The following is a 21,480-nucleotide window of genomic DNA, read 5'->3' on the forward strand; positions in this document are numbered from 1 at the left end:
GTATGGGGATCCGCTTGATGTCCATAATTCCTGAGTATGCTGGGCAGCAGATATACATCTCGAGTGTGGGCGTGGTGTGCAGCAAGCGCGTGTCTACACCATCTAGCGTAGGGCTCTGGTTTGGGACAGTTTTCACTTAAACAAGTTAGCCAATGCTGGTTGCGCTACCCTCTGCGCTAGGGAGGCAGACGCTGCAGTGAACGATAGGTCATGTGAGTCGATAAGAAACTCCTTCGCACTGTATCTTGTCAAATGCCGAGTTTCGCCTAGCCTTCTGGGCAATTGTTGATAAAAGGGAGAAGTGAAAGACAGTTTTAGAGCTAGAAGCACGAGTAGCAGGCGACCATGCAGCCTATCGGGTGACTGCTTAAACCGAGTTGTCGCGAACCAGTGGGCTGCGCTAGATGTTGCAAACGTATTTCATAGTACATATTTCCCGCACGCTAGACTTGTGCTGTGGGATGTGCAGTCGGCGTGAAAAGTTTACTAACCGTGGTACCTGAAAAGACGTTCAATTTCTGAGCAGTTTGCGGCCGAAGCCAGTAAAACTCTACAATATTATGCTATTGGCGTTTATAGCACAGACTTTAAATTCGAACACAACTCTGCTTGCTAATTCTGCACTTTCTCCCGTGGTTCGTATACTTTAGACGACGACTCTATATTGAGGGACTAAGTCACAAGCAATGTTTATCTTTACAAAAAGATCTTTATTAAGGCGAAAGCCTTAAGTACCTCATGGGTCGAAAAATCCGTTGTCCGGCATTATCGAAAACTTGACTGTCCGGCGTTATGTCCGGCGTTATGGCGCCAAAATACAATGACACCAACATTGATGGTGCCACCATTGATGGTTGATCCTACGACTACTGGTGGGATCGAACCTACTATGTTTGGTGTTAATTAGGGCGATCTTAATGAATAGACACTTAATTGAGATAGAGTGAGTTAAGACACTGGGACCCACGACATTGGTGTTAATTTAGGCAAAATTAATTAAGGCACAGCTAATTTAGATATATTTAATTAGGGCACTCGAAATCACGTCCTTTGGTGCGACTCGAACACGATGCCTTCGGTGTTAATTAGGCCAAAGTTAATCACGGTACAGTAAATTTATGTAGAATTATTTAGGGAACTCGAATCCACGACCTCCTTCCTCTTGTTTCCACTTCCTCTTGTTTTTCCACGTAGGGAAAAACAAGAGGAAAAAATAACGCATTCAAATGAGAATGTCAAGTAATTTAAAAAAATCATCATGAGCGCGCAGGCTTTTGCCTTCATCCTCTTTAGCGTATGCTAAAGCGACTGCCAATTTTTGTCGTAAAGACTCCTTGCGCCAATTATAAAAGAATCTTTACACTCAGGCGGACGACTTCGTTGCTGCTTTTTGCAAAGGCACTCCCTACGGGGGCTTATTTTCACACAGGAGGAGTGCTTCTCCTCACATCTACTTTGCATCTGTTTATAATGTTCGCTGCTTCTGGCCAAGTGGTCATGCTAGCTTAATCAAAACAAATATGGCGGTGTTTTTTACACTTGTTTGGCGGATCGCTGCTTGGCTGCGCCTACAATATTTCTTCGTTGTTCAATTGTCGAGAGTACGTTGGCTGTAACGAAGAATTGTAGGCTTCGGTACTTGTCTTACGTGAATATATAGTGCGTGATCGCCGTACGGATAGTTGGGTGGGTTTCTGTCGCGATGAAAAAGAGGAAATACCTTGCCGTGCAGACTTCGCGGGTGAAGTGCAATCTTCAGTGTGTGATTCTGTTGCGAAAAGTGCTCAAGCCCTTGGTATACAAGTGCCACCTAGCCTTTCCCGCTACAAAGCAACATTGGGGCATGGCTTCTGGTTGGGAGTGGTATTTACATACAAATGCTTAGTTCTACTGCATTGTAATGACCGATAGCATGACATGCGACTCCTGTATACGTGTGAAGAAGCCTCAGAGCAACTGCTATGTGCCTGTCTTCGTCGGTACGACGTCCAACGCCTCTTTCACCGCACAACCTTATGCTGCCTGGACTCGGCACTACATTGAGTCAAATGTCAGATGTGGGCGAATATCATTTTTCTTTTCAAATACGAATCGAATACGAGTGGTAAGTATCGCATATAGAATCGATTATGAATTAAGCAGAAAATAGATGTGTATATTGTCCGCGCGAATATTAATCTCTAAAATTAGGTATCATGCCTGTACTGACTAGTTCAAAAAGGACAGCTAACTTTCAGAAACAAAGTATAAGTTTTAAACACAAGATCCCCAAATGTCAGTAGAAAAGCCGCATTTGTAGCCTGTAAACCACATTAATGCCTCGCTAAAAACAAGCCTTCCTCCCCCCCCCCCCCCCAAAAAAAATAGCTGTTGTATGTCTAGGTTTCCAAAAAGACTAAATAAACGTTTTTCGAAACGAAAACAAGTGAAATTGCGGAAAAAGAGAACAAGAAGCTACTGAAGTACTTGTCTACCGTAGACAGATGTAAAAAGAACCATTGCAAGGAAAACATCACTGATTGTAGCGCAATCGATAAAACTGCTACAAGGCTAGTCTTCCCAAGAGCCCCAAATGACAGAGCAGAAGCAGAAATTACAGGTTGTCACGTTGCACTCCATCGCGAAACCGTAAACAACGCATGTATTACCCCTTTTATTACTGCATTTTTCCGAAAGTTTTTGTCGTTGTCGCACTTTTGCGCACTATTGATACGTTGTTCAGGAGACGGAGAACAGTAACTAGGCTTGAACAGTTGGCGGTTAGTTAGTATTTGGTCAGTTTTGAGTATTAGAATACACCGAATAAGTCATTTTCAAATGATAATCGAATATTACGCACGTACCATTCGTATTCGAAATTTAAGTTCGCCCACTCCTCCCCAATACGATCAGTTTGGAACCACATCCGTCAATGCTGGAAAGAGCTATTCGTGCACTGTTGCACTGGCCTGAGTAACCCTTCGTAGTCCTCGTATGCATTCTCCTAGGTGCATGCAGTGTTCACACTTTTCCACTTTTCCTCCATACATTCCCGTATAAGGCTATGTACTACATTCCATATACATTCCATGTGCTATCAGCGTCAAATGAAACGTGAACAGCGCAGCGCGTGGCGCAAGCTTAAGTGAAGATATAGTGCACGCCGTCCAGTCATCACCATTTGACAGGCGCGCACATCCGCTTTGGCCGCACTGCGCCATCCCCCTATAGTGAGATATTTTCGCTTCTGTTCTGGTTCTTATATTTCAAAGTGAGAAAATAAAAAAAATGAGCGAATACAGAAGCTAGAATACTGCAGTTTACGGCGGGTATTGTAGCACAGTTCACCGAAACCACAAATGCTATCGGCACGAAGAGCGTTGCGCGTAGTGCAGTTTGCCCCATCATCGTTAGAGACAGATTCGCTCATGTGGTGTGACGCTTGTGCGCCACATTCACTCTTCCAACCGGTCAACTTGCGCAGCGCGGTATTGCTGGTAGCCGGCGTGGGTGTGCCGCACACGTTTGGCCGTTTGACTTCTAAACGACCATCGTGCGGCCAACCCGGACGTGTGCGCCTGTCAATGGTGATGACTGGAGGGCGCGCACTATATCTTCACTTAAGCTTGCGCCACGCGCTCCGCTGTTCACGTTTCATTTGACGCCGATAGTACATTCCCGTAATAATGGTGTAACAGCCACGGCGAGTGCTTTTAGAAGTGACTGGTGTGCGCATTTAGAAACGCTACCAACAAAGTGTGTCAGGACGGCTTCATGACATTAGTCAGTCGATTCAACGCAACCGCTAAATAAAAAAAAATCGCTTTGCATTCTTCATATGGCGCAGCGGTAACACGTTATTTCGATGTGTCCTTAATACGATAGGCGCCATTAAAATGTAACAATTCCTTTCACTAAATTCTTTTCAATTGTTATTTCGAATTTAGAAGAGCGCAACATGGGACAGGAACAGAATGTTACGGACACATCGGGAAAAGGACAGCGGGCCTCCTTCAGTTCTTGTCCCATGTTGGGCTGTTTTAAATTCAAGTTTATGAGCCACACTCTTAGAAAAATTTACACCCTTTGGGGCTTATCTTGTCCCACAACAATAATCGTCATCCGTCTTGCCCCCGTTTCCTTTCTCTAACGCGGCGAGCCTGGTACTTCCCAGTCACGAACGGCATGCGCGTTATCAGTGTGACGCAGCATTCTCGACAGGAAAGTAGCGAGCGCCGAGTTTTCAGGAAAGGAAACGCAAGCAAGGCAGATGACGATTATTGTTGTGGGACAAATTTACACCCCAAAGGGTGCAACTGTTCTAAGAGTGCAACAAACCCAAGCTGTGAGGTCATAATTTCCTATGATAGTTTTAATCTTATTTAATCTTATTTTAGTTTCTTATCGATGACAAACCAGGCGGAGCGCATACGGAGTTTGGACCACTGACAGAGGGCAGAAAGAAAACATAATTGGTATAAAATTCTTACCATATCCTGGTCAGTGCCACCAATTCAAGGAATACACACAGGGTGTCCTAGCTAACTGTAGCCAGAGTTTAAAAATATGCGAATGCCACGTAGTTGGACAGAACCAAGGAGATCTTCTTTGCCGTCGCTTGGAGATTCTCGAATTATTTTTTCATAACACCTAATCAGATAATTAGTCTTAATTGGTTAATCAACTCGACTATTCTAATTAGATAAAGAGTGTCAATGAGAAAATAAACCAACATGGAAAACTGCCTAGACAGCTTTCTGTTGCACAATACGTGCTGCATAAAAGTGTTTTTCCGAGTGTGAAAGAAGCGCGCGAATGCCCGCAAGATTGCCGCGCGACTTGCCGCTCGAGGCACGTTGCGTGTATTTGCGGGCTTCTTTCACGCTCGGAACAACACTTTTATGTAGCACGTATTGGGCAACAGAAAGCTGTCTAGGCAGTTTTCCATGTTGCTCCATAATGTTCTCATTGATACTTTTCATCGAATTAGAATACTTAAGAAGTTGATTAACTAATTAAGACTAATTATCTGATTAGGCGTTATGAAAAAAATATATAATTTGAGTATCTGCAATCGACGGCAAACAACGTTACCTTGGTTGTGCCTAGCTGCGTGGAATTCACATATTTTTAAACTCTAGCTAAAATTAGCTGGGACATTCTGTATAACGTGCGGCCAGTGATAAGTGGAAGTAGTCATAGTACCACTAGCCAAAATAAAAGTTCCTGGAGCATACTGGTATACTCACGAAACGCCGACGATGCTGAGCTGATTTTCCTTCGCAAGATTCATAAGCTGCTCAGCTTCGCCCAAAGAACATCCAAACTGATCATTCAGAAAAGCTTGCTTTGAGGAGTCGTGCACAGCAATGCGTAGTAGCAACCTGGAATTCGTGGCGTAGATTGTCGTCAAACAGTTTAGACACCTATACTCCACCAAACGATACCAAGCTGCTGGAATGCGTACTACCGTCCAAGGTGCATTCAGAGCTTTGCAGTAGCTCAAAACACAGACACAATCATGGCAGAAGCCTGTATAAAATACGCTAGAACACTGCCTGTTCAATGAGCCAAAAACAAACAAAAATGTATTTGCCGCTCTTAGAGGGTTCTGATAGCTACTGGACCATGAAACGGTACAAGAAGAGGGCGGGGTGGTATCGTGAAGGGCTAGGGTGCTGCACTAGAATAGGAATAAAGGAGGCTAGGGTTAGAAGCGGATGCAGTGTTTGTATGCGTGTTCACAAGTAAGAAGTTAATTTTCTGGATTGTTTCAGTCCTGACTTAGGAGCCTAATACTCAATTAGGCGGCGACATACTGGCAGAGTCGACTTTCCGGCTACAGACAGGCTGACATCCATACTCCTTCCATGTCTACAGCCAGACCACACAAATTCTAGTATACACCCTCTGTTGCCATTTAAACGATGGACATCGTCTGTTTCAATAAAGTATTTGGTGCAGCTGCCTCCTTCCTGAGGAACTGAAGCTGTAAGAACGTCTTGCAAATTTCACAGCCTGGCACTGGCAGTGGAAGCGGCAATAGGGGAAAACAGACAGCCTTCTGAGCGCTGAGGCCGAACGGGCAAAAGTGGGATGAGTACTGCTCGAGTAGCTTGTTGACAACATGATTCCCTTCCACCCTTAGTCTTAGAACGAGAGAAAGACAAGGTCTACAAAAGAATGCGTTGGGCCTCGAAAAGCCGCAACACAATAATGGCTAATATACCGTCTGTTTTGTTTTGTGTTTCCTACGACAGCCTGCGGTCGTTTATCGCTGATCTTCCATGTGTCTGTTTTGTCTTCTTCCTTCTTGCTTGCCCTCCTCTCTTGCTCTGCGCCTTGCTCCCGCTGCGGCTTCAGGCCACCCCAAGAGTGTACGTGCCACGAGAACGGTACTACACTGCACTTTGGATAGACGAAACTCTCTTAAACATAAATACCAGATAAACTGAGCAATGGCATCAATTTTGGTTGGCCGCCGATAGGCACAATATCGGCTAACTTGGGTTAGACGGAATCCATCTTTTTGCGAACTCCCCGTTAAACAGAACTGTAACCGAAACTACCGCCAACCTTATTGGCGTATGGAACAGGACGAGTCTGACATACATGCCATATGCTGACGCTATAAATAATGAAAAAAAAAGTCTAATACATTATAAGGTTGCGGTAAAGTTAATGAAACTTAAGAATGCCGAAGTTTCAACGCTGTCTCCACCATGAGGAATTCCATGGGCAAGTACTCATCCTTTAGAAGGAACAGAACACTACGCAGTGCGTGGGATCTTGCAGTCGGGTTGCCACTGCTGCTTCGCTCACACCGCCAGAAATAGGAGACCTATGATGATGTCCTTGTTACCTGCTTTGAGGAGATAATCGAAAATATTATCGGTGAAATTCGGATGAAGGCTATGGTTCTATTGACGAAAACGCAGATATTGCTGTTCGAGTGCGCATTTCTGTTTCACACCAGCCGGCAGGAGATGCAGTTGAAAGTCTACAGTGCTATATTGAACGCGAGGACTGTGCAGAATTATTGGGAATTCTTTCGCCCACGAACGCAGCCCAGTGCACCGAATGTACAATATTATAAGACAAGCGCATATAAAGTCATTTTTTTACCACAGTAAGGTCAGAACATTTGGACGGTTTCCGAATAAATCTATTCTTGATAATTTTGTTTCATTGATTTAAGTAAAACATCGTGTAAACGAAGCAAATTTTTCTGTCGCTTCTAGCTCTGCTTAATCGGAATCTACTGTATATATTGTTTAAAGCTTTATAAGTGACGTTGTTGTTCTGAGAGGTCCAATGGAAATAGCGATCATCCTGGCAGGTCTTAATAAAGCCCGGTAGGACTTACTTTATTCGCGTATCACTTTTGTTAGAGTGCGTGACTTTTTTGCATTTCGTGAATGAGTGCGTTAATGTTGTTCAAATTTTGATTGATTAAATTTTTATTCCATTTCTCTTACTGTTTTCATTCGTCCTTTCATTTCTTCTATTTTTTCTGTTTATTTTATATACCGTCCTAATCACATGGAGAAGCGTGTCGGGCACTTCCCTAAGCTAACGTATCCAGCTCACAGTAAAGTATATTTCTCTTGCTCTTTCTGTCATTCTTTTCGTTCTTTTACTATGACACTTTGATAGGCAGTTTGAGCTGTACAGTGTAAAAATAAACGGACAACTATTATTAAGCATTAGCATTGATCCTTCTTGGGCCCGTAATTTTTTTGGTGTGTAAAAAATGGCATCCCAAAAGCTATGTCAAAAAGAGCGACAGTCTGACAACATATATATGTCTCCCGTAGCGAAGAGCAATTGCTAGTCTGCTTCAGCTGCTGACACGTTCAATTTTTGGCACACATAACACTCAACAACTCAGCACACCCAAATCTGGTAAACTTTCAATAAATCAAAAAATTACAGTGCATGCACATGTAGCCTTTTCGCTCTCTTTCACCCTACCGCAACTCCCAAGTCAGTCGAGTAGGCGCCTGGATTTCCAGTGTTTCAGATATTACTTCCACCCCACAGACTGATTTCATCGAGCTTCTAAACTGTCATCCGCATAAGATGCTTGATGAACTTGACATGATGACATGACTTGACATGGCATGATGAACCGGTGATGACATTGCCAGTGCACAGTGCATATAAAATGCGAAAAATATGGTGTTGTGGCATGTTTATTCACTTCTCAGTCCTGGCTGATTGCGGATGCTTTTCTACAACGAGAGTTACAGGTACGACGCCTGCGTCGCAATATCTTAGCCCTCTTATCTGAAATGTGGCTATAATGTAACACTGAGCAGTTCTAAGAAATTAGTATGCACTAAGACGATTGCCGTATTGAGTACAATCCTCCCCCTGTCCACCGGCACCCGTGTGTCTGTGTGGCGGCGGGGGGGGGGGGGGCACACACACACACACGAACACACACAAACCCGCACTCGTACACGCAAGAACGCATGCATGTGTAAAGGGCAGAAGTTTCTGTCCGTGTTCTTGGATAAACTTTCAAATTACGTCGCTGTACCCTGCGCAAACCAATAGGCAGTGGGGGACGTTAAACAAGCTTTGTTTTCGCTTCAACTATTCTTTTCAGCCTTTTCCGCTACAGGTAACGTTCACAGACTTCAGTTAATGCAAACAATGGAAAATGAGGTGAAGAGCATGCCTCAGTCGCGCAAACAAGTCGCAGTAAATGAAACACGAATCCTTATGCGTATATTTCCTTATCTCTCTGAGGCTTCTTTATTTCGGAGTTGCGTACACGTGAAATGAAGCTAGGAATAATAAAAGCGTTGAGACAAGAGCAAAATGTAAGTCAATTTAAGAGATAAACATTTTCTAGCGATTGAGCAAGGTCAATAAAGGCCATTCTTTGCACAGCACTTCAGCACATGCTGTTCATAACATGTAACAAACGACATTGTAGGTGTTGTGCGAGTGTCATTCTTTCAAATAGAGCGAAATAGGGCGCATTATTTTAGCAGCTAACCTGAGTAAACAGAAAGATATTGTTCATCGCTTGCGCAATTAAGAAATGAGCTTCGTAACATTTTGCTACCCTTGGCCTAGTTTTGAAATACAGCTCGGCCAAATAATTGCGGACCGCCGGGTTGAACTTACCTAGCGGTGTCGCCGTTGATCCTTTTCATATCGGCTGCCGAGTCACAACACATTAGCCGCACTCCACATTCTTCGGCGAACTTCAGATGTGAAGGACATTTTGTCGTACTGTTGTACAGAATGCGGTTTTCGTTGACTCCCATGTCCAGCAAAATTCGCATTTCATGCTATCAGAAAATGAACCAGACAAAGCCAAGTAAATGTGATGCAGATTATTGTGCTGACAAAACTGTGAAACATTCCATCATCAGCTTCCTGAAGGCTTCTCTTCCAGCCGGTGGTTGGACTTTATTCGTTGTGTTCGTTAGCACTCGAGTTTTTAAAAAACAAACTCTAACCAAAAACTATCTCTAGTGAACCGAGTACAAATCTGGAAAAAAAAATTATTTTCTAAGATGAGTACAGCGTCAGGAAAACCATTCTCTATTCGTTTTGAATTTCCTTCGGGTTGGCTAACATGTGCTTAACTTGTAACTGAATCTATCTCCGTGCCACTTACGGTGCTACTGGCAAAATAAGCAACATAATTGCTCCCATGAATGCCACTCCTAAATGCCGCTGCTGTTGTCAATGATAACTACAAAATATCGGCCCTCATGCATTTAGATTGGCACACTCCTTGTATCTCTTATCTTTAATTTCTTTATTTAGGACAGATTTTTTAAAGATCAAGAATAAATTACAGAAACCAATGGAAGTGCTTCGCAACTGCAAGTCCTACTCGCTGCGAGAAGAAGCTATAGGTGACAGCACCGTCGCCGCGTTAGTGTGGATAGGCGGTCAGTGGCGCCTTGCTGTGAGTCATTCGGGCCGATTGTCTGTTAATGAACGCGCTGACTGCAGTAATAAATTATTTACCTCTAAGGTCACATTTTTCGCACGAAATGAGCATAGCACGTTCTTATTACACGTGCGAGAAGCGAGAACAGTCATTCCAAGGAGGACTGGCACTCGACCTCAGTCGATGCCTCGGCAATTATTTGTTGCTTTCTGGGCGTTTTCGGCTTGCGTTCTGCCTTATAAACAAGCTATGTTATTGAGAGTGCTAAGGCGTTGGCAGGATTGCCACGTTGCTTCTCACAGGGTTATTTTTAACGCAGTAGCAGTTAACCACCGTGCATTTTAACACAGCTGTTTTTGCATGGTTATACGCTCCCCAGAGCGATTAAAAGTGGTTGTAATCACTTCTGTGGTCCAAATTGTTACATTATTTTCTTTACGTAAGCAAATAATGACCACTAGTTTACGTCAAACTAGCAACGCCAAAACATATATATATATATATATATATATATATATATATATATATATATATATATATATATATATATATATATATATATATATATATATTGAAGGCTGGTCGCGTAGCCACTACGCGAACGCCACCTCCTTCACGTTTTAACAAGTTTGCGGAATAATAACTTACATCGCGACAAGGATACGCTAAGGCGCTACATTCACGCTTTACGGAAACCACTTGATTTGTTCAATACGATGGCCAATATATTTTCTGATGTGCTTGAAGCACAAAGCGGCAATAAAATTAAAGTGATTGTGGCGAGTGGAGTGTGCGATAGTCACACGTCCCGCATTCGATTCATGCAGTCACATATCTTATTACAGCTCAAAGACTGCAGCGCAAGATGAGATTCTTCTGTATAGTGTCAAAATACATGCTAGCAGTTACGGCACATACTGCAACCACTGGATATGCATGACACGTGCATCTAAGTACGTTGTGACTAGCAGACGAGGTGAGGTGCCATTAACACTATGCGGGGTTCAGACAATGCCCACCAGGCGGCAACTCTGAACAAGTCACTTTTTTTTCGAATTTCGTATCGCTATACTACGTTGTAAACGGAAGTCTAACGCTCAGTGGACAAATTCATGCAATGAATTCAAGAGTATAATGTCAAAATACGCCGTTCATACCTTCGATCCACAAGCAAAATTTACTCCGCTCAAGCTCAGACTTTTCAGGACGACATAATCTGAGCAGCATCTCACACCTGAGAAGCAAGAAGAACGCACCGTTAATATTCTGTTGCACGACACGCATCTCGCTGAAACGGAGAACTTATATAGCGCTTTAAAAAATAAAGTCAACGTTAATTCAACAATTTAGAAATATTCGCGCTTTTAAAATCAATTTGTGCATCGTCCACCTCAAGGACACTTTTGTTGTTTTCCTGTAGGCTTTTCATATGGAGAAGCGAACTGCTTCTCCATATGACTTTCGATTAGGCGATACCGTCCCCAAGTTCTAGAGCGCTTCATGCATGCAGTGAAACATGAAATAGCGGGAGGCTTGTGAAGAACCAAAGTGCTCTTGCCGTAAGTGTTCTTTAAAGGAACATCGAAACTACGGAACGCGAGTGTCAGATACCTGTATAAAGGCGCCCTTTATGCTTGCTTCAAAAGTGTAAATGAAGTTACAGCTACGAAATTTCCTAGTCGATGTTCGGGTTCTAATCTCTGCTCACAATGCATACGGAAACACTGCGATTATTCTATTTTAATAGCCTTGTTCTTCGTGGTTCGTTACTAGTCCGTATTCTGCTCCGGCTTCATAAACCGCAGGATTTACCGGGGTCTAGCGGGGAACGTGAAGAATGGATTATTATTGAAGGACGAGATACTTTGGGCATACGGGTCCTGATGTTCTTCACATCATTGCTTTTAAAGGGTAGATCTTGGCAGAATTTTAAGGGCAACCTATCACACTATTCCTTCTGCGCACACACATTCACGCATTAGTCTGCACACTTTTTTAAAATATGAGGTCACGCAGGATGGCAAACATGCGACAACGCCATAAGGTGCTTTTTTATTTACTGGTTATTGTTTACGCAATTGGGAAAATTATGTCTTTCAACAGTGGCTAAGGTTGCTAGAATGTGGCCTCAGGAAAGATTTACGGAATTTTCACCCCCTTATTTTATCTGCAACACTTCCTTATAGAGGTTGTTATGTTATGGAAATGTGGGTTGCGTTATGCTTGGCATAGGAATTGAAGGTATCAGGATTAATAAGGGTGTTATTAAGCGTTTTACAACAACACAGAGACGTGAACAACACGCAACAACGCACAACAAACGTGAAGCAAATGGTTAGAGTTGCCCTTTGTTTACTGCAACATGCGCTGACAGATTAGGTGCCTTAGCTTGTGAGAACGCTGCGGTTTCTGAAGCCTTACGGATGACAGTAGCAGTCATATCTGGCTTTAGTACAGTTAACTATATTGCAAGGATGTTTTGCTACTGTAACGTTCAATTGGAAGGATTCCTCGCCTTTTATCAGGTACTGTCCCTGATATTCATGATAAATCTATTCTATAGCGTAAGATGCAGATTATGGCGCCAGGTACGTGTCTCGTCACTTTTGTAGATTCTTCAATAAAGATATAGCTGTACCATGGTGAGATTTCCACCAAGGTCGCTCAGTGCAATAACACAATGCTCTAACCATTAGGCCACAAACTCACGTACGGTACAAAATATTAACAACGTTACCACTCTCCTCTCCTCATGCTAGCTAGCTGTTTGAGAGAGTTGGCGCAATCATCACGTCGCATAGCGACAGTCTTGCTTATAAAAGCGAGAGCGCGCCAATATCTCCCACTCTTTCTTCGTGGCAGCTACTGCCCAGTACTACTACACAGCGCACTGCCTTCGGGCATTTACGCATTCATTTCAAAATATTGAAGGGAGCGGGATAATGTACTTTTTTGCGGTAAAGGTTGTCAACCGATGACTAATGTGCTTTAAGTTTCATGGAAATCATGTACGAAGTAGAGTTGTTAATGACGTAAAAACAGGCTAAATATTGTTGGCAATTTAAACGATGCTGCTCAATAAAATGAACACAAAGCATTCTGGCAATATATGACGACGACCGTGACGACGAAGACGACCACGATGACGACACCACCACCACCATCAACAACAACATAATTTTTTTCTCTTCTAAATTCATGACGCATGCATGGTTACAATACAATTTAGTTTACTCACAGTAATATGGCTGTATTTCCGGTAGTTCTTGCTGCCACAGAGAAACGTTGCGCTTAATTTCTCTTACGTCACAAAGGAAGAAAGCTTCATCTTCATATATCTGCAAGAAATTGCAGTCATAATAGTTCAGGGTGTGCGGTACGTGTGCGACTGTATACGTTCAGAATAGATGGACAACAAAGCGAGACGGCAAGCTAGGGGAAATTTTCTTTAGAGGCGAACAAACATACGAACCTTGCGTCGAGACAAAGAAGTCATAGGTCTGAGTTGACTCAGCCTCAGGCTATCTAAAGCAGGCAGAAGTAGGGATGCGAATTTGCATTCAAGTTTGCGGGGAAGGAAAAACGACGCTTTTCTTTCAGGAAATTTTGACCGAATTGAAACTACTGTAAAAATAGTTCATATTTACTATAAATGCAAGAAGCATATTTATCCTCAAATAGACGTAGTAAATACGCAGAGAACAATAGACGATGGAATGAACACCTTTTTCTCTTCTGTGAAGCATTGCAAACTGATACCAGAGAAAAAGGTCACTCCGTGTGGACGTTACTCTCGCTTTTTTATATAATAAAAATCACTGGCAAAACAGAGTAGAGATCGGTGATTAAAATTGATCGTGGCGGCTTCCACAGTCACATTTTATTGTATATAGATGAGTTTTCGGACATGTTTTCTTGTGAGCCTTGCACGTGAGCCGGTTGCGAAGGTCCTTATGAACAATTTCAAACAAAAACTAGTTTCGGTCATGACTGGCACACGGCGATCAAAGGTATTCACAGGTGCCTAAACGCTGCAGGTATCATTGTCTGATTGGTGCAAAGGCCTCGCCACCAGTTTGACGGTTTTACGTGCTTTACGGAGTCTCAGACGTCAGTTCTGGACCAAGACCTATATAGGGCGTCCTGCGTTGCGCTACACTTGAAGGCTGCACTACGTTTTCAAAATGAAACTGAAAGCATATAATGAAGAGACTTCAAAATTCAGCAAAAGCTACAAGCTGGCCTAAGAATGATTAATAATTTTTTGAAAAACAAAGGTATGGTTATTTCACATGAGAAAACTGCTGCGCTCCCTTTTACAAGGTAATGCCTCAAGAGATTCCAGCTCATGCTAGACTCTCAGCGTCTGCGGCTTGTGCGACAACACAAGTTCTTGGGTATTATGATAGACAGACGGCTATCATGGGTTCCACAAATAAAAGCATTAGAGGAGAAAGTCAACTCCCTAATGAACATTCTCCGTCAATTGGCTGGGTTGAGATGGGGTAGTTCAACCTCTTCCTTATTACGCATTCACTCGGCAATAATTAGACAAATAATATCATACACTGCTGCTGTGCTACATGGAATATCCTTTAATCTAGAGTAAACAATTCAAAGATTGCTGGCCAGAAGCCTTCGCGTATGTATTGGTGTTCTGCGTGCATCTGCCAGTGCTTTGGTGCACTTTTCATGCACCAAGACTTACGGAAACTAGCCGTCATTTTTTTCGTTTGGCTACACAACAGGCTAATCATCCACTATGCCAAGACCTTCCGGACAGAACTGCTGCACGCATACATGAAGAAATACGGCGGTGCAAAAACTGAATTCCTGCTCAGGAATACTGGCCTACTTGCGGAACTCATCCACCATGGCGACTAGCAATTCCAGAAATACTCACTTCAATTCATGGAGTAGGTATCAAATTTGATAAGCCCATATTTGCGATAAAGCAATGAACTTTATCACATGTTTACACTAAGTACGTAGATCGCATTCACGTGTATACAGATGGATCATGCCGGAAACAATACATCTGCGCTTTATATACTTGCATATCAAATAGCAAGGGAATAGAGCTTATAAGCTTTGCCACTTTACAACGTCACCAACTGCAGAACTTTACGCAATACTTTCTGCTTTACGTTACATATGTCAGCAGTCAGAACCACTTCGTTGGTTACTTCTGAGTGACTCACAAGCCTCATTGCTGTGGTTAAAAGAAATCAGCTTAAGAAAAGCAAACAGGACACTGACATACGAAATAAAGCGGTTAGGCCCGATTTGCTCCATCGAGCCGCGCTGGTAACCTGGTGACGCGGCCAACGGGAATTTAGGGGCCATTTCGTTGCTACATAAGCGGCCTTTTTCGCTCAATGGGCCATTTGATGCTTTATCATCAATAACTAATGAAAAAATAGCTCTCGTCACTTAAACCGCTATAATTTCTCACATTTGTACTACAATAAAAACCATGCAAATATTTTATTTTTAAGTAAATACGTTTTATTTACGAGTAGTTTTCCCTTCTTCATCACTGGCCGCTTATGAGATTCTTGACAAATTTCTAAAATCCTTTAAATTGCTAACTCTTTCAAGGCGTTTTTTTTTTACTTACGTACATGTAAGAACATTTTCCCACAAGAAACCCACCACTGACCAAAATGAACGCTCCTGTCTACTTCACGTGACAGGACACCCCCCATTTTATTGCTGCGTCAAGAAATATAAAGAAAAGAACATCATCAGACACACGTAAGACTGTTTACGTGTGACAATGCGAAAGCATTATAGTCCCTTTGGTGAAATTTTTGTATTTTATATACTCATTTTATACACTGATGGCGTGACACCACCTCCTCACCATTGGGTGCGTCGTCACGTACCCAATGACACACACACTAGGCCCCAAATTTCGTCAGCCAGATGGCTGCGACGTGACGTGTTCAATGAGGCACGCCCTAGGCATGCCTTCATTCACCCAGAACAGTGGGGCCACCGTGGCGTCGGGGAAGCGTGCTCATCTCGCAACCCCGGATCCCCGGGTTCGATTACCGCCCAGACCACAATGTACGGAATTTCCTATCAAAGCCATCAATTTACTTTGTTTATAGGAACCTCCCTGAGAAATTTGAAGTTAATCCGAGCATTTTTTGACGTGTCGTCTTTGTGCCGTCGGCAATTTTCGGTACCACCGCTCGGCCACACCGCCGACACCGCTGGATTTTCCCTGTGGCATATAATGCTGTCGCATTAAAAACGCAACTGGCTATGGCACTTCGATATATGCAAATTGGCCTTGGGCTGGGGCGCTATAACGTAAAGCTATTCCAAACTTTGCTATTCCAATTCTGCGATCAGCCCTCCGCGATTGGTCAAAACCCCTTTTGGACCAGCCCCACTTCGCCTGTATGTCATCCGACGTCACGAAAACCGCGATAGCTCCCCATCTGAGAAGACGTGTACCCACTGGTTATGCATGATTCAACCGAACAAAAGAAAAATAATTATTGCTGATTTGACGCTTTTAGCCGTTAACCCTTTGCTATTGGCCAAAAGGTTTCAGACTGCACCATTTCACCTGTGTGTCACTAGACGTCGCAAAACCGCAAAAACTCATTGCGTCGAAGTGACGTGTACGCGTTAAAGATGCATTAATACGACGAATAGAACTGCATTTTTTCGTGGTAGCCGGAGACTGTCCCTTTCCGAAACAAATAGAAGATGGCTGCCGCCGATCGCTCAGGCACTGGCCCCTCCCACCTGCCGGAGAGCATGGGTTTAGTTGCGTATAACGAAACTTTTTGCGTGGCCGTATAACATCAGCGAGCCCTTTCGCCATGTATACGACTTCGCTCTGCCAACTCGTCTTTGCTGAGGATCCGCTTTGGCGGCCTTTTTACCTGACCGTTGCACGCTGCCGCGATTTTAGACAAGCCACCGCAAGACAAGTAAGGGCAAGTGGATCAATCATAGGCACCGACACCTCCCTCTTCATCCGGTTATCTATTTTCAATGCGCTAGCTCGGCCCCATCGAAACCCTCTCCGCTTAAGCATGCTCCTCGCCTCTTGTCAGCCAATTAGATAAGACAAGCCGCTCAGTGCAGGGAATGTTATTCGTTTCAAAAGCAAACAAAAGTGACCTCCTATAAACGAGGAGATCATTTGATTGGGCTGTTCAGGCAACGCTGCGGGTGACCGCCCGATTCTTGCGTCGGCGCTTACGTAAATTTGACGTCAGGAGATTGGAATAAAACAGATTGGAATAGTTTTACGTTGTGCAGCCCCAGGTTCAGTCACTGTGGCAGTATACTGACAAGTGATATCAAAATTACAAAATAAGTAGATAAGAATCATGTGAGTAACTGTTGTTTATTTTGCAAGCTCAGTGAGGCTAAAATCCTCCCAATTTGAGCATTAATAAAAAAAAAGATGCATCAAAGGGTGTGCCACCTTGAGGCAGCAGACATATTTTACTTGCACAGGGCACAAGGGAAAAGAAACGATGCGTAGTCTTTTACGTTACTTTGTTCTTTTTGGTCCTTTAGGTTTGACGTGTTTTGGACTTAATGGATAAAATACTGGATATAATACATCGATCCAAATAGCTCCTTTTTAAACAGAAACAAATACCTATTAGAAACGTACCTTCTGTTCGATTACTATTCGCGCAACATCCGCCACATCCTCGTCCACAAACAGCGATGGAATTCCACTTCCTACCTTGCACATCTCCACCTGCAGACAGAAAGAAATTTAGATACAACATTTTTATAGCTGAAAGACTGAAAACGACTAATGACCTTTAAAGTGAAATTGACTACTTACGAGCAACTCAAGACACAGCACTCGTTGGCGAGCTTCGGAAGTTCGAATGGTTCCACGAAAGTTGAAAGCCATCGAGAAGCTCTTATCGATAGACGAACGCCCAAAGGGCAATCGTGCCGTTGCTTATCTTATCAAAGCACTCTTCCTCGAACTGCCTTTCCTGTGAGTTTTTGGGGTCAATCTGGCACTGGTAAATATTTACGCAATGACTGGTTTCCCACTCAGGTGAAGAAGGTAACACTGAAAACCCATTTCCAGAACCTTCAGAGCAACGGCTTGCGTTAGCTAAATAAGGATTTCTTGAGGGCAGCCTGCTCCTATTAGAAAGAAGAGCTCTAATGACCACCCGGAGTATACATCAAAGGCTCTCATCTCTTGAGCTACGACACGTTCTTGGACCATGGACTGGCGTCCGCTGCGCATCCCGCGCCATGAGCGCCCTTTGAACCTTTTTGAGAAACGCAAGGTCTCAATGAGACACTTTAGATTGAGTGAATGTTGAATGTTGTGGTGCATCTTGTGTAGGCTGTGAGTCTGTTACGTGCGTCTTGCGTGTAATTTCATTTTTGTTCATTCTCGAGCAGCATGCTAGGCGTGCCACACGGTAAACCTCTGCATGACTCCCCCCCTCTCTCGTGAGGGCAGTTGGCAGTGCATAAATAATGCAAATAACTCTATTCTCTTCTTCTGTAATGGAGATGGGGCACTGATGATCCATGCGGAGAGTCAGGAATATCGGGCGCCGTTGTTTTCTTCAGCAATTACTAAATTTCACAGCAAAGGGAAGATACTGCGCACACGTGCCGAACCAGAGTTCTCTCAAAAGCGCAGAATAACTAGCCGCAGTAGCTTCGTGTTCACTAGAAATGTTAGTGTTACGGTTGCTGGCCTCTATTAACAGACCTAACGTAAATACAAACCGAGAGCTCTTAAAATAGTTTTTGATCTTTTTTTGGTGGGGGCGGATCTCTTGAAGCACACGTGCTTTCTGTAACATTTCGTCGTATACCGACTCTAGAACAGCCGCGTTACACAAAAGCATGTGAGTAAATTTCCATATACTTCAGAATCAAATACGCCTTCGTTTTCTATTATAAGCTTTTGTTGAATTGTGCTAGACAAGATTTCAAGAATCATTTCAGCTTTTGTTTGCGAAGCGGACCATGCAAAATGCGTCGCTTGCACAGGAGGCTGTCTTAATTATTCAAGGAAGAATGGCGCAGATGAATAGCGACGCGGTAGTAAACACCTGTCACCGCTGTTCGTCCTTGAGTATTGATTGCCAACACGGCCAACAGTCAGTACTTCTACAAAGCGCATAACATTCACCTTTTTATAGACAATGTAAGGAAAGCAATCTCTTGGTACATGCATTTAACGAAGATAGAAGGGGCTGCGGAAGGGTATACTGTTCCGAAGTTTCCGTTCCAGCTCAGCGGAATCAACAGAAGTATTGTAAAAAATCAAGATCCATTCCACTCTGTGAAGGTGGTTGACCAGCAAAGCTGTTTACCAGATGACACGGAGGTGACACATAATTTTGAACAAAGGTACGAACTCATTTATTGTCTTGATGGCTGGTCATCGTGACTAAAGGTACGCACACTCGTCTACTGTCTCGATCGGTGGTCATTATTTCAGTCGCAACTGCAACCACATTCTTTGATAATCGATGCACGTACCCCGCTGGGTGGTCGGTTGGGCCGGATTGGTGTGGCATCGGAAAAGATCTGTCTGCAACACGGAACGCGTAAACCGCTCCCTTTTCGGTTCTGACACATCCACATTGAAATCACCGACAACGACAGCAGGGTAGTGATATCGCACCTATCCACATCGAAATCAGCGACGACGACAACAGGGGTAGTGTCATCGCAGCTAATTCCCGCAAAGTGAGCAGCCATGGACCTTACGGGACTATGAGTTATTGCATTTTTTCCTTGCTTACGGGGATATGAGCCATTTCTCACGGGGGTATGAGCAATTGATGACAGTTTTTGACATGCTGTTCTGTATGTTGTATGCATGATTAGAAAGAATTTAATCACTGTTTGCTTCACTTTGCTGAGTGCTTGTAGCCTCTGCCTTACGGGGGCATGAGCCATTGCATTTTTGCTCGCTTAGGGGAGGGAGTATCAATGCTTACAGGGGTATGAGCCATCGATGGTGATAGTCTTTGTTCACGGAAAACAAAAATGCATGGGACCCTAGCCATATACAGCTTCGTTGTAAAAGCACAGGGACATTTGGTAAAGGTCGTTGTTCATGGCAGCTCAAGTTCCCGCTTCCCGCGGAGTTGACAAACTGCACTGCGTATCTCTACGCTTCAAACCAAAATGACAGTAATCTACCCGGCATGGTGACCAGTACTCCGGCAAAACTGCATGTCTTGATGTATGAGTATATACGTGGAGCTCATCGCCTGTACAGACACCCTGACATCTGGTGACAAACATTACACCTAGCGCAGCTCTGTGACAGACATGCTTTTTACGACTGAGAGGCTGAAGAAATAGAAAAAAATGTTGAAATAATTAGGTGCTTCAGTATATATAACCGTGATATACATGTAAAACTTATTCACAAATGATATTTCACTTTCTGCTGCAATGCTGCTCTTTACCCGGAGAGAGAGTGATTTTATTTATACAGTGATAACTATTATGGACTTTTAGCTGACTTAGATATGTCAAGAGTAGAGCTTTCCATCATCGTTATTTTAGAGCGCAGCTCTTAGGCGTCCGTTCCTGGGTTGAGCGTCGGCGTCCCTCGGCGTAACTACGCGGACGTGGTCGTGCCACCGCTGGCGCGTTCGTCGTCGTCTTCTTCCATAGCTGGCTCCGATGCATCTCAATCTGCGAGCGTTCCCATACTGCCCCTCCCTCTGCGAAGGCGCTGATGGCACTGGCCCACTACCAGTCGGTGTGGTGATTTCGGTCTCAAATTATTTGCTTCATTGTAACACGAAATGAAAACACGTATCGAGCTCCGCTCAAATTTCGTATTAGGAAGTATCGTAATCGTCGGACACTTTTTTCGTACCATTCTGCACAGTTTTCTTTTTTTTTTGAGGTAAAGGCACAGTGCTTCCCACCTCAGTACGTATAAGTTGGCACCGGTACAAAAGTGACTACGGCGAAACCACACCTGTTGATAGGAAAAGCTCGTTGACATACTCTTTACGTGTTATTAACGTTCACTCACTCAGAGGCATTAGAGAGTATGTCTAGGGCTATAGTGTTCTGCACGTTTCCTGTAGTCGAAGTCTTTGATATGCGATGCATGAGGAGAGGAAGCACTAAGCGCCGATAACGTCTATTTTGTCTAGTAGGCGAATATCCGAAGTTTCGAGTACGAATCGAATATTACACACTAACTATTCGCATTCGCAAATGAACAATTTCGCATTTTAGAATACTCAAACTAGTCAAATATTTCATAACAACACCCTGATAAAATCTGATCACTGTTTTCCATCTGCTAAACAAAGCATTGAAAATTGTGAGACGTGGAACAACGACACAATTTATTGAAGCAGTTCGAAAACAATATGGGTAAAGAAATGTTTGTTGGCTGTTTCACGGCGGAAACTTATACCTGACAACTTGTAATTTTTGCTAGCTTGTAATCTATCATTTAGTGTTCCACTCTTATCTTTCACGCTACAACCTGTGATGTTTTCCTTGCAACGGGCCATTTAACATGTGTCTACGGCACGCAAGTCCTTCTGCAGCTTCTTAAGGCGAAA

General features: G+C 43.5%; 1 protein-coding gene across 1 annotated transcript in view; it reads right to left on the reverse strand.

The window, feature by feature from the left end:
* LOC135904861 (ornithine decarboxylase 1-like) overlaps positions 1-17,804 on the reverse strand; it is a 37,440-nt gene extending 19,636 nt beyond the window's left edge. The window contains exons 1-6 of the mRNA XM_065435844.2: positions 17,733-17,804; positions 17,553-17,642; positions 13,140-13,239; positions 11,059-11,135; positions 9,121-9,287; positions 5,229-5,363 (exon numbers count right to left, since the gene is read on the reverse strand). Coding sequence (XP_065291916.1) covers positions 5,229-5,363; positions 9,121-9,287; positions 11,059-11,135; positions 13,140-13,239; positions 17,553-17,642; positions 17,733-17,804 — 641 coding nt within the window. The remainder of the gene's footprint in view (positions 1-5,228; positions 5,364-9,120; positions 9,288-11,058; positions 11,136-13,139; positions 13,240-17,552; positions 17,643-17,732) is intronic.
* Between the last annotated feature and the right edge of the window lie 3,676 nt (positions 17,805-21,480).

This window comes from Dermacentor albipictus, chromosome 1 (assembly GCF_038994185.2).
Source record: "Dermacentor albipictus isolate Rhodes 1998 colony chromosome 1, USDA_Dalb.pri_finalv2, whole genome shotgun sequence".
NCBI classification, from domain to species: Eukaryota; Metazoa; Arthropoda; class Arachnida; order Ixodida; family Ixodidae; genus Dermacentor; species Dermacentor albipictus.